The sequence below is a fragment of the Asterias amurensis genome, chromosome 11 (assembly GCF_032118995.1).
Source record: "Asterias amurensis chromosome 11, ASM3211899v1".
Lineage (NCBI taxonomy): Eukaryota > Metazoa > Echinodermata > Asteroidea > Forcipulatida > Asteriidae > Asterias > Asterias amurensis.
The window spans coordinates 474,570-490,894 of NC_092658.1; the positions used below are offsets into that span (position 1 = coordinate 474,570).

General features: G+C 36.6%; 2 protein-coding genes across 2 annotated transcripts; both read left to right on the plus strand.

Moving 5' to 3' along the window:
• The first annotated feature begins 6,690 nt into the window (after positions 1–6,690).
• On the plus strand, positions 6,691–10,262 carry LOC139944242 (C-type lectin domain family 4 member M-like). The gene is made up of 2 exons (XM_071941217.1): positions 6,691–8,460; positions 9,840–10,262. The coding sequence occupies exons 1-2, from the start codon at positions 8,160–8,162 to the stop codon at positions 10,055–10,057; spliced, it is 519 nt and encodes a 172-aa protein (XP_071797318.1). The 5' UTR covers positions 6,691–8,159; the 3' UTR covers positions 10,058–10,262.
• A 3,269-nt stretch (positions 10,263–13,531) lies between these two features.
• Positions 13,532–14,967, plus strand: LOC139944104 (C-type lectin domain family 4 member M-like). The gene is made up of 2 exons (XM_071941058.1): positions 13,532–13,832; positions 14,750–14,967. Exons 1-2 carry the CDS (start codon positions 13,532–13,534, stop codon positions 14,965–14,967), a joined length of 519 nt encoding a protein of 172 aa, XP_071797159.1.
• The last annotated feature ends 1,358 nt before the right edge of the window (positions 14,968–16,325 follow it).

Sequence of the window (16,325 nt, forward strand, 5' to 3'; positions counted from 1 at the left end):
TCGTGAAGGTTATACTTATTGCTTGGTGTCTATTTTTGTTTAAACCGGAAGTAGTGTTGTCAGGAGTTGATGTCGTGACGATGGCGAGCAAACTGCTGGGTGCCTTGTTACAATAAGGCCGAGTAAAAAAAAGAAACATGTTTAGTGTCTAGGTTTCTCAAAAAAAGGAAGGAGGGGCTTTTTATTTTTTATTTCAAGATGGCCGCCATGAATGTGGCTTTTTCTGCTGCTGAAATACACAAAACATTAATGAAACAGTTTGGTCAAGGCATTCAGACAAACATTCAGATTTTTTTTTTTTTTTTTGCTGAGATCATTTAAAATAATCCTTTTTCAAAAAAAAAAAAAAAAAAAAATGTGCATAAAAAAAACTTAAGAAAAAAAAGAGGTGTCCTGTAAAAAGGAAGCGGGCGGGGACGCTAAACATTTCTATTTTTCTATTTTTACTTGGCCTAATATTATGTTTTGGGTATTTACACACCCACAAAGCCTATTTGAGAATGCCGTGTACAACTCTAAATTGATACTTGGTGATCACAGTTGGTAATTTAATCCTTTTATACAGTCAAAAAGTTTTATCTTATACAAAATGACATGTTCTCTAAGATTTTGTTGTTTTCGCAATCTTTTGTTACCTGCTGACTATAAACTGTTTTAGAACTGCATTGGTGTGTATCAACTATATATCAGTTAACATATTTAATAATAATCTTGCACTTCTTTGGCCCCCCCCCCCCCCAAATTTAATCGTTGCCCCACTTGCCCCACCAAATGAAAATGTCTAGTTACGCCACTGCTTGTGCTGCACATCATGAGAAGGTGTTGTAACTCTTCTTTAGATTGAGTGACAACCATCGACCCACCCAACTCAACACAAATCTGCTTGCCCTCTTGCCATGTAACGTCAGCATCATGCATCTTGTAGCACTTGTCTTGCCACTGGCTCCAAGTTGGAGGGCATCGCGGTGTCCCTCTGATGGAGGCAACACACTGCCCATTGCCGGCAGCGTAGTTTTCCATTTTAAATATACCAACAACACCCAGCAGTTTGCTCGCCATCGTCACGACAACAACTCCTGACAACACTACTTCCGGTTTAAACAAAAATAGACACCAAGCAAAAAGTATAACCTTCACGAGAATGGAATTATAAAACGATCAAAACCATCACAAAAGAAACTGGCACACAAGCTCTCCCATCTTAACAATGCAATCAATAAAAAGTCAAGAAAAATATGAATATGCAAATTAACCAATGACGTGTTTGGGTTTGTGGTTTCATCGTATTCAATTATCTTTTACCGTATAGGATCAAATAATCTTCATTGTGTATATAAGGAAATAAATCTGGTTTGTATGGGGATGCATTTGTTGTATTTTCCAGAAATTTCCCCCAAATTACGGTATTTTATTATAAAAAAGAAGAGAGATTTTCGAAATTCAAGAGACTAATATACAAAAGATAGTACATGGGCTCATGTTTCGACCCTAGCAGAATCTTTCTGGTCGAGTCAGTCCCATCAGGTTTGCCCCATGTTGAGTCTTTTTTGTTGAATCACTAAATGACACTTCAGAAACATTATTCCTTTCATAATAATGCTTACATAGAGTCAGTCAGTTAATGTCGGAGAGTCGGCGTAGGTTAGGGTTAATTTCGAAGGGTCGGTGTGTGGGGGATTTTTGACGCTGAAAATGAAATATCGCGAGAGCTCGACATAAATTGCAACAAAAGCTCGAGAAAAATTGTGATATTTCGCTCTCGATTAATGGTTTATTTCGAGCACACAAAAAAAAACATTCTGAACACCGAGCTAATTGATTGTTTTCATCTCCGTTTCAATGCTCTTTAATTACACACAATGAAGCTATCGGACTTTTTGTACCTGTCCGTAAACAAATTTGGTTTACTCAGCAAAATAAATTGTACACATTATGAAACAATTTTTTTTATTAAGTTCCACTAATTTAACCTAGCTTACTGTGTAAGTAATAATTACAAACAACAAAACACAAATTGTTTACTTCGTTTAAATTGATCTTTCAGTAACAAACGACTCCCAAAATGTAAATAATTATTATATATGCCTAATGAGGCTTTTTTCTGATTGACTTTGGTTCAGATACCTGGGTGTGTTTGGGTGAAGGTACCACTGACGAGCAGGACAACAGATGGCATAATGAGCAGCCAAATGACCAAAACGGTGGCCAAGATTGTGCAGAAGTCTATGATTATCCAGCAGGCAGCACTTCAGCCGGCTGGCATGATAAGGATTGTAATCTCCCTCGCAAGGTAATCTGCCAGCGCCCAACAGTATCCTCGGCAATGCTGCACATGTAAAGGGTGGCTCAACATTCTGCGTAGACTACTTTTTTATGAAGATTAAAGAAAATGTATGGAATCATCCTTCGTGATATTTCAAGCAAATTATTTGAAGTTCAGTTTCTCTCAAAAAATAATAATCCACATTCAATTCTGAAAGTGGAGCAATTGGCCGTTTTGCTATAAAGTTCACTGTGCAGTAAGCCTACAAAAGTTAGATTATGGTTTTAATGATTGTGTGAAAAAAATAACCTTATTGTTAATCAATTCACGATACCATGCATCGGCAAAAAATGATATGACGTCATTGTTTAAAAATGTTTCAACAAAAAGGCAGTTTTTAGTTTGGAACAAGGTCCTTGTGTTTTCCTTTTCTTGAATCGGAAACTTATTCATTTCAAAATATAAAAGTTTGCTTTGGGAAGCTCAATTCTTGTCTAGTACGTTTTCGGGAAACTCTGGTCTCTAACTGCCATCTTTCATGAAACTTATTGTTTTAAAGGCACTGGGGTGGATTTCACAAAGGTAGTCCTAACTTAGGACTAGTCCTAGGCAATGCTAAGAGATAGGACCAGTCCTAAGTTAGGATGGGTTGCTGGTCCTAACTTAGGACCAGTCCTATCTCTTAGCATTGCCTATAGGACTAGTCCTAAGTTAGGATACCTTTGTACCCCTGGACACTTTTGGTAATTACTCAAAATAATTGTTAGCATAAAAACTTACTTGGTAACCAGCAATGGAGAGCTGTTGATAGTATAAAACATTGTGAGAAATGGCTCCCTCTGAAGTTACGTAATATTTGAGAAAGAAATAATTTTCCACTACATTTGAATTTAATTTCGAGACCTCAGAATTAGATTTTGAGGTCCCGAAATCAAGCATCTGAAAGCACAAAACGTCGTGTGACAAGGGTGTTTTTTCTTCCATTATTATCTCGCAACTTCAACGACCAATTGAATTCAAATTTTCACAGGTTTTTTATTTTGTGCATATGTTGAGATACACCAAGTTAGAAGACTGGTCTTTGACAATTATTACCAAAGGTGTCAGGTGTCTTTAAAGGAATTTTATCACGTCCTAAAAATATATATAAAAATATATAAATCTCAAAGATGCACATGCATTCCATGTGCGCCGTCCACTGAAAAATTCGGCTTTGCTTGATAAGATCTGTGAGCTTTTAATTTACGATTGTTTTTATTATGTTTCAAATTATGAAGTATAATGTTGGTTTCAAAAGGGGCTGCTATTTTGACAAAAGGTGATCTCTTTGGTTTGTTCAATGGTGACGTTGTCTAATTTATTCAGAGTAGTGGGTTATTGGATGGATTGGTATTGCCCCCGCGTGGGTATCTGTTTTGCGAATCGGTAAAAAGCTTAATAGGGCAGCCGTAATGGTACATTATTTTTACCGGGTTATTTGCAAGTTTTAGTTTAAACATTTTTGTGGCGATATGCGTAGCGGCATTGCAATTAACATTAGTAGTTAGTATATTAAACTTTATTTTCGCAATATTTTTGAAATAAAAATATGAATTAAGTTGAAAACCCAAACCTGGAATATTTTTTAAATACAAGGCAAAATCTACTAATTTCTCGCAAACAATAGTGCAACTCAAAGAATTGCCTTTGTGGCCCAGCACTATGTTGGTCCTAACAACTAGTAACACACACATTGTTGACTGCATTGTCTAGGCAGATATCACTGAAATCATATTATCTCAGTTGCGTTTTAGAGGGTTAAACTTTCTGAATGTCGCTATTGACCAACCAACTGCGCGAATTCTTGGAACTGCCCAATAATAATATTTGGTCGTACGATTTCGCTTTGTAATTATATTGCATTTAAATTATATATGAACTGAAAATAATTCAAAAATGTAAGTTTAGATAATCTACAAATATTGTACATAAATATGTGAACAGGGTTGATCACATGATATTTAAATATTTACACTTGAAGACATTAACTTATGGGTAGGAACTAAACATGATTGAATGATGGGCCTGGAAAAGCCGGTTGGATTGTCTCAATATTTCGACAACTGAACTCTCGTCGTTGTCACTGTCTCATATAACGACTACTTTAGAGCACATTACATTGAATAAACCAACCGGCTCTCACAGAGACATCGACATGGGGCAAACCTAGGGTGGGACCGACTCGACATGGGGCAAACCTAGGGTGGGACCGACTCGACACTGGGCAAACCTAGGGTGGGACCGACTCGACATGGGGCAAACCTAGGGTGGGACCGACTCGACATGGGGTAAACCTATGATGGGACCGAATCGATCTCAAACATATCTCAGTAAATAATTAATCTTCTTACCCTTCGAGAAAGGCCATTAACTATTTAAAAAAAAAATCTCTTGAATTTCGAAAATCTCTCTTCTTGCGATGATAAAAGACTGTAGGCTACCCGGGGGAACATTTTAAACTTTTCTGTCGTAGCGTTTTGTTTCTTTGTTACAAGATCATCGTTGACCAACATAAGTCAAAAGGCCATATATCAAGAATCTATAATAAGACGACTCAACAGCACTATTTATCGAAGTAATTAATGTACGTAACAAGTTATCCTCACGGGTAAAGTCCTCAGCCAGTAAAAACAACTGAAAATACAACAAATGCATCCCCGTGCAAGTAATTTCATTCACAACCAGATTCATTTTCTTACTTAAAGTCACCTGGAAGTGGTATTTTTTCAAAATAAAGCTTTTGTCACTAATATATGTGTTTGGATGAGTGGAATGTGAATAAACAGTTAACTAAGGTTTTAAAAAATCAGTTCTTATTTTATTTACAAATTTAAGAGTAGACCCCGACCCGAGAGGGCGCTGTTCGTGACGTCAATCGAGGCAGACTTTGCCTGTAATACAAAGAGTAAACACAATTGCAAAGTACATGTACGGACCAAGTCGTGAGTTTGTACGTTTAAAAAAAAAAAAGTTTTGTTTTTTTCCGGCAATGCCGACCAGGTGTATTGCTGCTGAATGCAGAAAAACACGTTTTGAAACGTACCAACTCACGACTTGGACGTACATGTACTTTGCAAGTGTGTTTACTATACGTATTGCAGGCAAAATCTGCCTCGATTGACGTCACAAAAGGGGTAGGCGGAGTCAGCCCCCCAAACAACTTTATAAATTTTTTAAATATATAAATCGTGACAAACAATTACTAAAAAAATTGTTTTATTGTTCGTAAGCATATACTAGTATGTTTGAAAGAAGAAAAAAAATCCTATTTCCAGGTGACTTTAACATTAGTACACTGGACACTTTTGGTAATTGTCAAAGACCAGTCTTCTCAGTTGGTGTGTCTCAAGATATGCATAAAATAGCAAACCTGTGACAATTTTAGCTCAATTGGTTGTCGAAGTTGCGAGAGAATAATGGAAGAAAATCGCTCTTGTTGCACAAAAAATGTGTGCTTTCAGATGCTTGATTGGTCTCGAAATCAAATTCAAATATTTTATAAAAAATGCTTCTTTCTCAAAAAGCTCCCCCACTTCAGAGGGAGCTGTTTCTCAAAATGTATACTACCATCAGCTCCCCATTACTCGTTACCAAGAAGGTTTTATGCTAACAATCATTATGAGTAATTACCAAAAGTGTCCAGTTAACTTTTTTTCACAATTAAGTTTTGAAACAGTAATACTAATCAAGTTGAAAACTCAAAGCTGGAATATTTTATAATACAAGGCAAAATCTAACTCAGGTTAAAGGCAGTGGACACTATTGGTAATTACTCAAAATATTTACTAGCATAAAACCATTCTTGGTGACGAGTAATGGGGAGAGGTTGATGGTATAAACAATTGTGAGAAACGGCTCCCTCTGAAGTGACATAGTTTTCGAAAAAGAAGTAATTTTCCACGAATTTGATTTCGAGACCTCTGGTTTAGAATTTGAGGTCCCGAAGTCAACCATCTAAACGCAAACAACTTTGTGTGACAAGGGTGTTTTTTCTTTCATTATTATATCGCAACTTATATCACAGGTTTGTTTTTTTATGCATAAGTTGAGATACACCAAGTGAGGAAACTGGTCTTAGACAATTACCAATAGTGTCCAGTGTCTTTAACTATAGTGTAAGTCCAAGAATTCCCTAATGTTGGTCCCATGAACTACTAACACGCATTGTTTACGGTATTGTCAAGGCGTGAATCACTCAAACCATTATCTCACAGTGTTATACTTAATGAAAGTACATTTTGGTCAATCAACAGCGCGAATTCTTGGAATTGCTAAATAACATGTTTGGTCGTCAATTTCGCTTTGTAATAATATTGCCTTTGCTTTATTTATAAACTGAACATAATTCAAATATGTAAGTTTAGATTTAGTCTACAAACGTTGTATATTATTATGTGAATAGGGTTGATTACGTGATATTTGAATCTTTACACGTGAATACATATTAGTTTAATATATAGGTACATGTGTAAACCAATTAATGATGTGACTGGAAAAGCCGGTTGGTTTGTCTCAATATTTCGACAACTGTACTCTCGTCGTTGTCACTGTCTCATATAACGATTACTTTAGAGCACACTACATTGAATAAACCAACCGGCTCTCACAGAGACATCACCTCATGTTTTCAAGAAGAGACAATTACATGGTGTATCGGGCAAGAGTATATGTATTTATTAGCAATAATTAATTGGTGTTAATTCGTGTTTTAGCATTGCAAGCTAAAAAATAAATTACTTATGCACAAAGAGCCATGTTACACTGAACTGCTCTATAAACGAGTATGTGTGAAAACTTCCAACCCGACCATTTTACAATTAACCCCATATAACCAAACCCGAAAATACAATTTATATTATACCTAACAAACCCAGAAACTTCAAAACCAATCCTTTCCAAATTAATATATACTATAGGTCAAACCCTAATCAACCCCGACCCGCAACAATTATCCGTGACCGACTCCGACCAAACTAACCAACCCGACCCTTTAAAATAATTAACCCTTACCAACTCCAAAATTACCCCTATAAAACCCGAAAGTAAAAAAAACAAAAGCCCTAACCTACGCCGACCCTCAAACATTAACTGACTGACTCTATGTAATCATTATCATGAAATGAGTAATGTTAATAAAGTAACATTTTGTAATTCAACTAAAGAGACTCAACATGTAATGGGCAAACATAGGATGGAAACGACTCGACCAGAAACATTAGACTCTGTTAGGGTCGAAACGTCAGCCATTCACTAATTTTTGTATAATTAACCTCTTGAATTTTGAAAATCTCTCTTCTTTTTATAAACAAAAGACCGCAATTTGGTGGAACTTTTTAAGCTTTTCTGTCGTATCGTTTTGTTTCTTTGTTACATCATCATTGACCAACATTTGTCACGATGCCAAGCTAAACACACGAGTGTGGCTATAACAAGATAACTCGACCGCACAATTTATCAAAATAATGAGTATACGTTTCAAGTTATTCTCACAGGTAAAGTCTCTGCCAGTAAAAAGAAATGAAAAGACAACAATTACATCCTCCATCTATTCCATTCAAAACAAGATGCAATTCCTTTCCATATGAAGAGTATTAAATACTGCAGCTAAAGATACGTAAAATACAAAGAAATAACAAATCCTAATCACGTCATTACTTAATTTGCATTCTCTTACATTTCTTGACATTTTTTATTGATTGCATTGTTAAGACGGGAGAGCTCGTGTGCCAGTTTCTTTTGTGTTGGTTTTGATCGTTTTATAACTCTATTCTCGTGAGGGTTATACTTTGCTTGACTGTCTATTTTTAAAATAACATTTGGGAGTAAGTCTCTTTTGCCAGCAGTTGATGTCGTGACGATGGCGAGCAAACTGCTGGGTGTTGTTGGTATATTTATAATGGCAAACTACGCTGCCGGCAATGGGCATTGTGTGGCCTCCATCAGAAGGACACCGCGATGCCCTCCAACTTGGAGCCAGTGGCAAGACAAATGCTACAAGGTGCATGACGCTGACGTTACATGGCAAGAGGGCAAGCAGCAGTGTGTTGAGTTGGGTGGGGTGATGGTTGTCACTCAATCTGAAGAAGAGATACAACATCTACTCAAGATGTGCAGCTGCGATAGGTTCTGGATTGGTTGCAACGACATTCAAACTGCAGGTGTGTACATAATTAAGGAAATTATAAGTCATTAGAATTCGGGGCTATTTTTACGACAAATCGCAATATACAAGGCCAAAATGGCAACCACGGTGAGGGCTACAAGATAAGTGAGGACAAATTCAACAGTTCACGAAACCAAATGTATCTTTGCCTTTAAAGGCACTGGACAAGTTTGATAATTGTCAAAGACCAGTATTCTCACTTGGTGTATCTCAACCTCATGCACAACATACAAATCATGTGCAAATTTGAACTCAATTGGTCGTCAAAGTTGCGAGATAATAACTGAAGAAAAACACCTTGTCACACGAAGTTGTGTGCTTTCTCATGCTTGATTTCGGGACTCGAAATCAAATTCAAATATTTTAGTAGAAAATTACTTCTTTCTCGAAAACTACGTTACTTCAGAGGGAGCCGTTTCTCACAATGTTTTATACTTGCAACAGCTCTCCTGTGCTTTGTACCAAGTAAATTGTTATGCTAACAATTATATTGAGTAATTACCAATAGTGTCAAGTGCCTTTAAGATAACCTGAGTTATCAATGCACCGTTACCAATGACATTATCTTAATGTGGTTAATTATATATTCATAAATACCTCAGACAGTTTCACTATTCCTATTGGTGGAGAGCGCGTCACGCGGGGGTGTTTAAACCTTTGATAATGACCAGTGTTTATAACCGGTTGTGAGCGGATACTCCGCGCTAGTCTTGGTGCAAGAGGTTTCTTGTTCCGGGCGATGCGGGCGCTGTCGGTAAGTTGGCCGCGCTGTGTGTGAAAGGAAAACGAGAACGTGTTGCCCCAAGACTATACGCGCATGTGCACGAACGGAGCCGGAAACTGTCGGAAATAAGCGTCTCAGTCGTAACAAGGCAACACACGGACGTCGTACGTGTACTTGACATACAGAGCTCAAGCACGTCGGAAACGGATAAGTTTTACAGTGTGTCTTACTGTACGCCTTTTAACCAAAAAGGCATTTATGAATTGGAATAAAACCGTTTAAAACCTGGCAGGGTCGTTGCCGTGTGATAAAGGCCCTCACACACGGCAACGACCCTGCCGGTTCTCAGCGGCCGTGAAAGAACTCCTCGCTACACTTTTATTCCCTTCATAAACATATAACATAATTTACACAACAGTAAACCACTGATTGAAACAATGGACGCACTACTTTAAGTTGTGTGCGTTCCATCAGGTGGATATGTGAATAAACCCTCTGTATACCCCCAATGTCTGAGTCCCCATGCTACATTAATAAGTAGAAGTTGTTATGCCAATAACTCTTTTGAGTAACAATATGTCCAGTGAATTTTAAGTACCACCAAGTTTTTAAAATGTGATAAAACTATATTTCTGATTGACTTGTTTCAGGTACCTGGGTGTGTTTGGGTGAAGGTACTATTGGCGTAGATGACAAGAGATGGTATGTTACTCAACCAAATAATCAATTTGGTGACCAATCTTGCGTCGAAGTCTTTGTTTATCCACGAGGCGGCACTTCAGCAGGCTGGCATGATAGGGAATGTCATCTCCCTCGCAAGTTAATCTGCCAGCGCCCCGTCGTATCCTCAGCATTGCTGCACATGTAAAAGGTGGCTCAATATTCTTGCAAACTATTTTTGTTAAAGGTATAGGCTTCACATTGCCTTCGGATCTCTCAAAATGTCGCTGTTTGCAAATGTTCCTTATCCTATATAAAGAGTAGTGATTTACGCAGAACAAACGGTCCAACATTATGTAGAGTAAAATAATTTTGTCTTTAAAAAGTAGAATGTGTTCCGTCATGAAAATTACTAACCCCCCCCCCCCAATAAAAAACACATCCAAACTAAAAGATAAATAAACAAAGAAAATATATTTCCAGTCGTATTCAATTAATAACAAACGCTTTGTAATCCAATAGCGCCCAATCGGAAGACAACATGTCATTTAGTGGTTAGTTGCTCATGCGCCTTCTTTGTAATCTGGTCTTGGACCATTTTGCTGTTTAAGAAGAAAAAAAAAATGTTTGTGGAATAATCTATCTTTATAGTTTTACCAAAGTATTTGGAGATAAGTTTCTCTCAAAAATGATATTTAAAGTATATTCTCAAGCGGAGCAATTGACAACATAATTTATTATTCTATTGTTTTCTATCATTGTTATTATAAAGATCAAACAAACTGTGATTGTAATAATAGTTTCATGATTGTGCGAAAAAAAAAACACCTTTAAATAAACTCACATTATATGACGTCAATGTTAAAAGAAAACTCACACACAAGCCAGTTGTAAAACGTAAGTTTTTAGTATTGAACATATGATTATTATTCTTTCCTTTTCTTAAAACGGAGTAGGAACTTATTCATTTCAAAATTATAAAGAGGTTGCTTTTTGAAGGTCAATCATTTTTGGAAATTATTATGGTTTTTGCAAATGTTCAATTAGTTTTCTGGAAACTCTTCTCTAACTGACATCTCAAAACAACTATTGTTGAAAATGAATTTTAAGACGCCAAAAAAATAAAGAAATACTTCTCAAAATATGTAACAACCATGCGTACGCCGTTTATGAAAACTTCGGCCTCGTTCGATATGATGTGCAAGACTTGTTGCTCATATACGTTTGATGTTATGACTGTTTGAAAGTGAAATAATGTTGCATCTCGAACAAAAGGCCTGGAAAGGCCGGAAGGTTTGCCTGGAAAGGCCGGATGGTTTGTCAATATTTTGACAACTGTACTTTCATCAGTGTCACGGTCTCATACTTGAAGGCAGTGTACACTACTGGTAATTACTTAAAATAATTATCAGCATAAAACCTTACTTGGTAACGAGTAATGGGGAGCTGTTGATAGTATACAACATTGTGAGAAACGGCTTGCTATGAAGTGACGTAGTTTTCGAGAAAGAAGTAATTTTCCACGAATTTGATTTCAAGACCTCAGATTTAGAATTTGAGGTCTTGAAATCAAGCATCTGAAAGCACACAACTTCGTGTGACCATGGCGCGACAAGGTTTTTTCTTTTTTCTTTCATTAATATCTCGCAACTTGGATGACCGATTGAGCTCAAATTTTCACAGGTTTGTTATTTTATGCATAAGTTGAGATACACCAAGTGAGGAGACTGGTCTTAGACATTTACCAATAGTGTCCACTGTCTTTAACTAAAGTGTAAGTCCAAGAATTCCCTAATGTTGGTCTCATGAACTACTAACTCAAATTGTTAACGGTATTGTCAAGGCGTGAATCACTCATACCATATCTCACAGTGTTAAACTTAATGAAAGTACATTTTGGCCAATCAACAGCGCGAATTCTTGGAATTGCTAAATAACATGTTTGGTCGTCAATTTCGCTTTGTAATAATATTGCCTTTGCTTTATTTATGAACTGAACATAATTCAAATGTGTAAGTTTAGATAATCTACAAACGTTGTATATTATTATGTGAATAGGGTTGATTACGTGACATTTGAATCTTTACACGTGAATACATATTAGTTTAATATATAGGTACATGTGTGAACCAATTAATGATGTGACTGGAAATGCCGGTTGGTTTGTCTCAATATTTCGACAACTGTACTCTCGTCGTTGTCACTATCTCATATAACGATTACTTTAGAGCACACTACATTGAATAAACCAACCGGCTCTCACAGAGACATCACCTCATGTTTTCAAGAAGAGACAATTACATGGTGTATCAGGCAAGAGTATATGTATTTCATACTAATAATTAATTGATGGTACAGTACGAGTATAAGTATTATATGTTCATGTTTTGAGATACCTTCTCAGATCTGCAAGCTAACAAATACATTACTTATATGCACAAAGAGCCATGTTTCACTCAATTTCCCTAAAACGATTTGTGTGAAAACTTGCTACCCGACCCTTCACAGTTAACCCTAACGAAACCTGAAAGTTCAAAGTTAAAGCCATTATACACTTTTGGAACAGAAAACAAAAACAAAAGTTCACAGATTTACAAATAACTTACTGGGTTTAAAGAAGGTAATGGTAAAAGACTTCTCTTGAAATATTATTATATGAAATGCTTTACTTTTTGAGAAAACATTGGAACAATTATCAATTCTCGACATCGAGAATTACGGATTTATAGTAAACACATGTCATGACACGGCGAAACGTGCGAAAAAAAGAGTGGGTTTTCCCTTTTTTTTCTCCCGACTCCGATGACCGGTTGAGCAAAAATTTTCACAGGTTTGTTATTTTATATATAAGTTGTGATACACGAAGTGTGGGCCTTTGGACAAAACTGTTTACCGAAAGTGTCCAATGGCTTTAACCCTAACCATTTCAGAACCTTAAAAATTATCCCTAACCATTTTCAAAATAAATGTAAGTCTAACCCTAACCAACCCAAACCCGCCACAATTTACCGTGATCGACCCCGAACCAACTAAATAATTAACCCTAACCAACCCCAAACATGCTCAAACTACCCCCACACACCGACCCTTCGAAATTAACCCTAACCTACGCCCACTCTCCAACATTAACTGACTGACTCTATGTAAGCATTTTTATGAAAGGAATAATGTTTCTGAAGTGTCATTTTGTGATTAAACAAAAAAAACTTAACATGGGGCAAACCTGATGGGACTGACTCGACCAGAAAGACTCTGCTAGGGTCGAAACATGAGCCCATATCTTTTGTATATTAGTCTCTTGAATTTCGAAAATCTCTCTTCTTTTTTATAACAAAATACCGTAATTTGGGGGAAATTTCTGGAAAATACAACAAATGCATCCCCATACAAACCAGATTTATTTCCTTATATACACAATGAAGATGATTTGATCCTATACGATAAAAGATAATTGAATACGATGAAACCACAGACCCAAACACGTCATTGGTTAATTTGCATATTCATATTTTTCTAGACTTTTTATTGATTAAGATGGGAGAGCTCGTGTGCCAGTTTCTTTTGTGTTGGTTTTGATCGTTTTATAACTCTATTCTCGTGAGGGTTATACTTTGCTTGACTGTCTATTTTTAAAATAACATTTGGGAGTAAGTCTCTTTTGCCAGCAGTTGATGTAGTGACGATGGCGAGCAAACTGCTGGGTGTTGTTGGTATATTTATAATGGCAAACTACGCTGCCGGCAATGGGCAGTGTGTTGCCTCCATCAGAAGGACACCGCGATGCCCTCCAACTTGGAGCCAGTGGCAAGACAAATGCTACAAGGTGCATGACGCTGACGTTACATGGCAAGAGGGCAAGCAGCAGTGTGTTGAGTTGGGTGGGGTGATGGTTGTCACCCAATCTAAAGAAGAGTTACAACACCTTCTCAACATGTGCAGCTGCAGACAGTACTGGATTGGTTGCAACGACATTCAAACTGAAGGTGTGTACATTTAAAGAAACTTATATTTCGTTTTATTTTACAACAAATCGCCCACCCCAGGGTGAGGGCAACGGAAAAAGGGAAACGTCTCAAAATAAGAGAAACATGACGCCATAAAAATGTTGATGATTGTTTATCGTCATCTCCATGAAATTTGTCTTATTTGGATCGTCCCCTGTTTCTGCATTGTTTTTTTCATGCCAATCTTGCAAATGTGCTTTTGATGGACTACAGAAACAGAAAAGGGAGTCCAGATATTATATTTTCCGAGGGATACGGCAATGTTTGTTAGAGACTCTCGAAATGATTTCAAGTTGTCAAAACGGTCCTCGAAGCGTTTGCACGAAGAGTTCATGAAAACTAAAAATAAAATTGATAAATTGCAAAAGCTAAAACAAAATTATAGACAAAATCATTTCGCTAGAAATTATTTCGACAGCTCAGAATGTCTGATTTTTGACGCTGAAAATGAAATATCGCGAGAGCTCGACATAAATTGCAACAAAAGCTCGAGAAAAAATTGTGATATTTCGCTCTCGATTTCAAGCGAGTTATAGGCCTAATGGTTTATTTCGAGCACACACCAAAATCATTCTGAACACCGAGCTAATTGATTGTTTTCAGCTCCGTTTCAATGCTCTTTAATTACACACAATGAAGCTATCGGACTTTTTGTACCTGTCCGTAAACAAATTTGGTTTACTCAGCAAAATAAATTGTACACATTATGACACAATTTGTGTTTATTAAGTTCCACTAATTTAACCTAGCCTATTGTGTAAGTAATCATTACAAACAACAAAACACAAAATGTTTACTTCGTTTAAATTGATCTTTCAGTAACAAACGACTCCCAAAATGTAAATAATTATTATATATGCCTAATGAGGCTTTTTTTCTGATTGTCTTTGGTTCAGGTACCTGGGTGTGTTTGGGTGAAGGTGATATTGGCGTAGATGACAACAGATGGTATAGTAGGCAGCCAGATAACCAACACGGTGACCAATCTTGCGCAGAAGTCTATGATTATCCAGCAGGCAGCACTTCAGCCGGCTGGCATGATAGGGAATGTAATCTCCCTCGCAAGGTAATCTGCCAGCGCCCAAAAGTATCCTCGGCAATGCTGCACTTGTAAAGGGTGGCTCAACATTCTGCGCAGACTACTTTTGTTGAAGATTAAAGAAAATGTATGGAATCATCCTTCTTGATATTTCAAGCAAATTATTTGAAGTTCAGGTCTCTCAAAAAATAATATTCCACATTCAATTCTGAAATGGGAGCAATTGGCCGTTTTGCTATAAAGTTCACTGTGCAGTAAGCCTACAAAAGTTAGATTATGGTTTTAATGATTGTGTTAAAAAATAACCTTATTGTTAATAAATTCACAATACCATGCATCGGCAAAAAATGATATGACGTCATTGTTTAAAAATGTTTCAACAAAAAGGCAGTTTTTAGTTTGGAACAAGGTCCTTGTGTTTTCCTTTTCTTGAATCGGAAACTTATTCATTTCAAAATATAAAAGTTTGCTTTGGGAAGCTCAATTCTTGTCTAGTACGTTTTCGGGAAACTCTTGACTCTAACTGCCATCTTTCATGAAACTTATTGTTTTAAAGGCACTGGACACTATTGGTAATTACTCAAATAATGTTAGCACAAAAACTTACTTGGTAACATGCAATGGAGAGCTGTTGATAGTATAACACATTGTGAGAAATGGTTCCCTCTGAAGTTACGTAATATTTGAGAAAGATGTAATTTTCCACTATATTTGAATTTGATTTCGAGACCTCAGAATTAAATTTTGAGGTCCCGATATCAAGCATCTAAAAGCACAAAACTTCGTGTGAAAAGGGTGTTATTATCTCGCATCTTCGACGACCAATTGAATTCAAATTTTCACAGGTTTTTTATTTTGTGCATATGTTGAGATACACCAAGTTAGAAGACTGGTCTTTGACAATTAATACCAAAGGTGTCCAGTGTCCTTAAAGGAATTTTATCACGTCCTAAAAATATAGAAATAAATCTCAAAGATGCACACTTTGCATTCCATGTGCGCCGTCCACTGAAAAACTCGGCTTTGCTTGATAAGATCTGTGAGCTTTTAATTTACGATTGTTTTTATTACTGTTTCAAATAATGAAGTATAATGTTGGTTTCAAAAGGGGCTACTATTTTGACAAAAGGTGATCTCTTTGGTTTGTTCAATGGTGACGTTGTCTAATTTATTCAGAGGATTGGGTTATTGGATGGATTGGTATTGCCCCCGCATGGGTATCTGTTTTGCGAATCGGTAAAAAGCTTAATAGGGCAGCCGTAATGGTACATTATTTTTACCGGGTTATTTGCAAGTTTTAGTTTAAACATTTTTGTGGCGATATGCGTAGCGGCATTGCAATTAACATTAGTCGTTAGTATATTAAACTTTATTTTCGCAATATTTTTGAAACAAAAATACGAATTAAGTTGAAAACCCAAACCTGGAATATT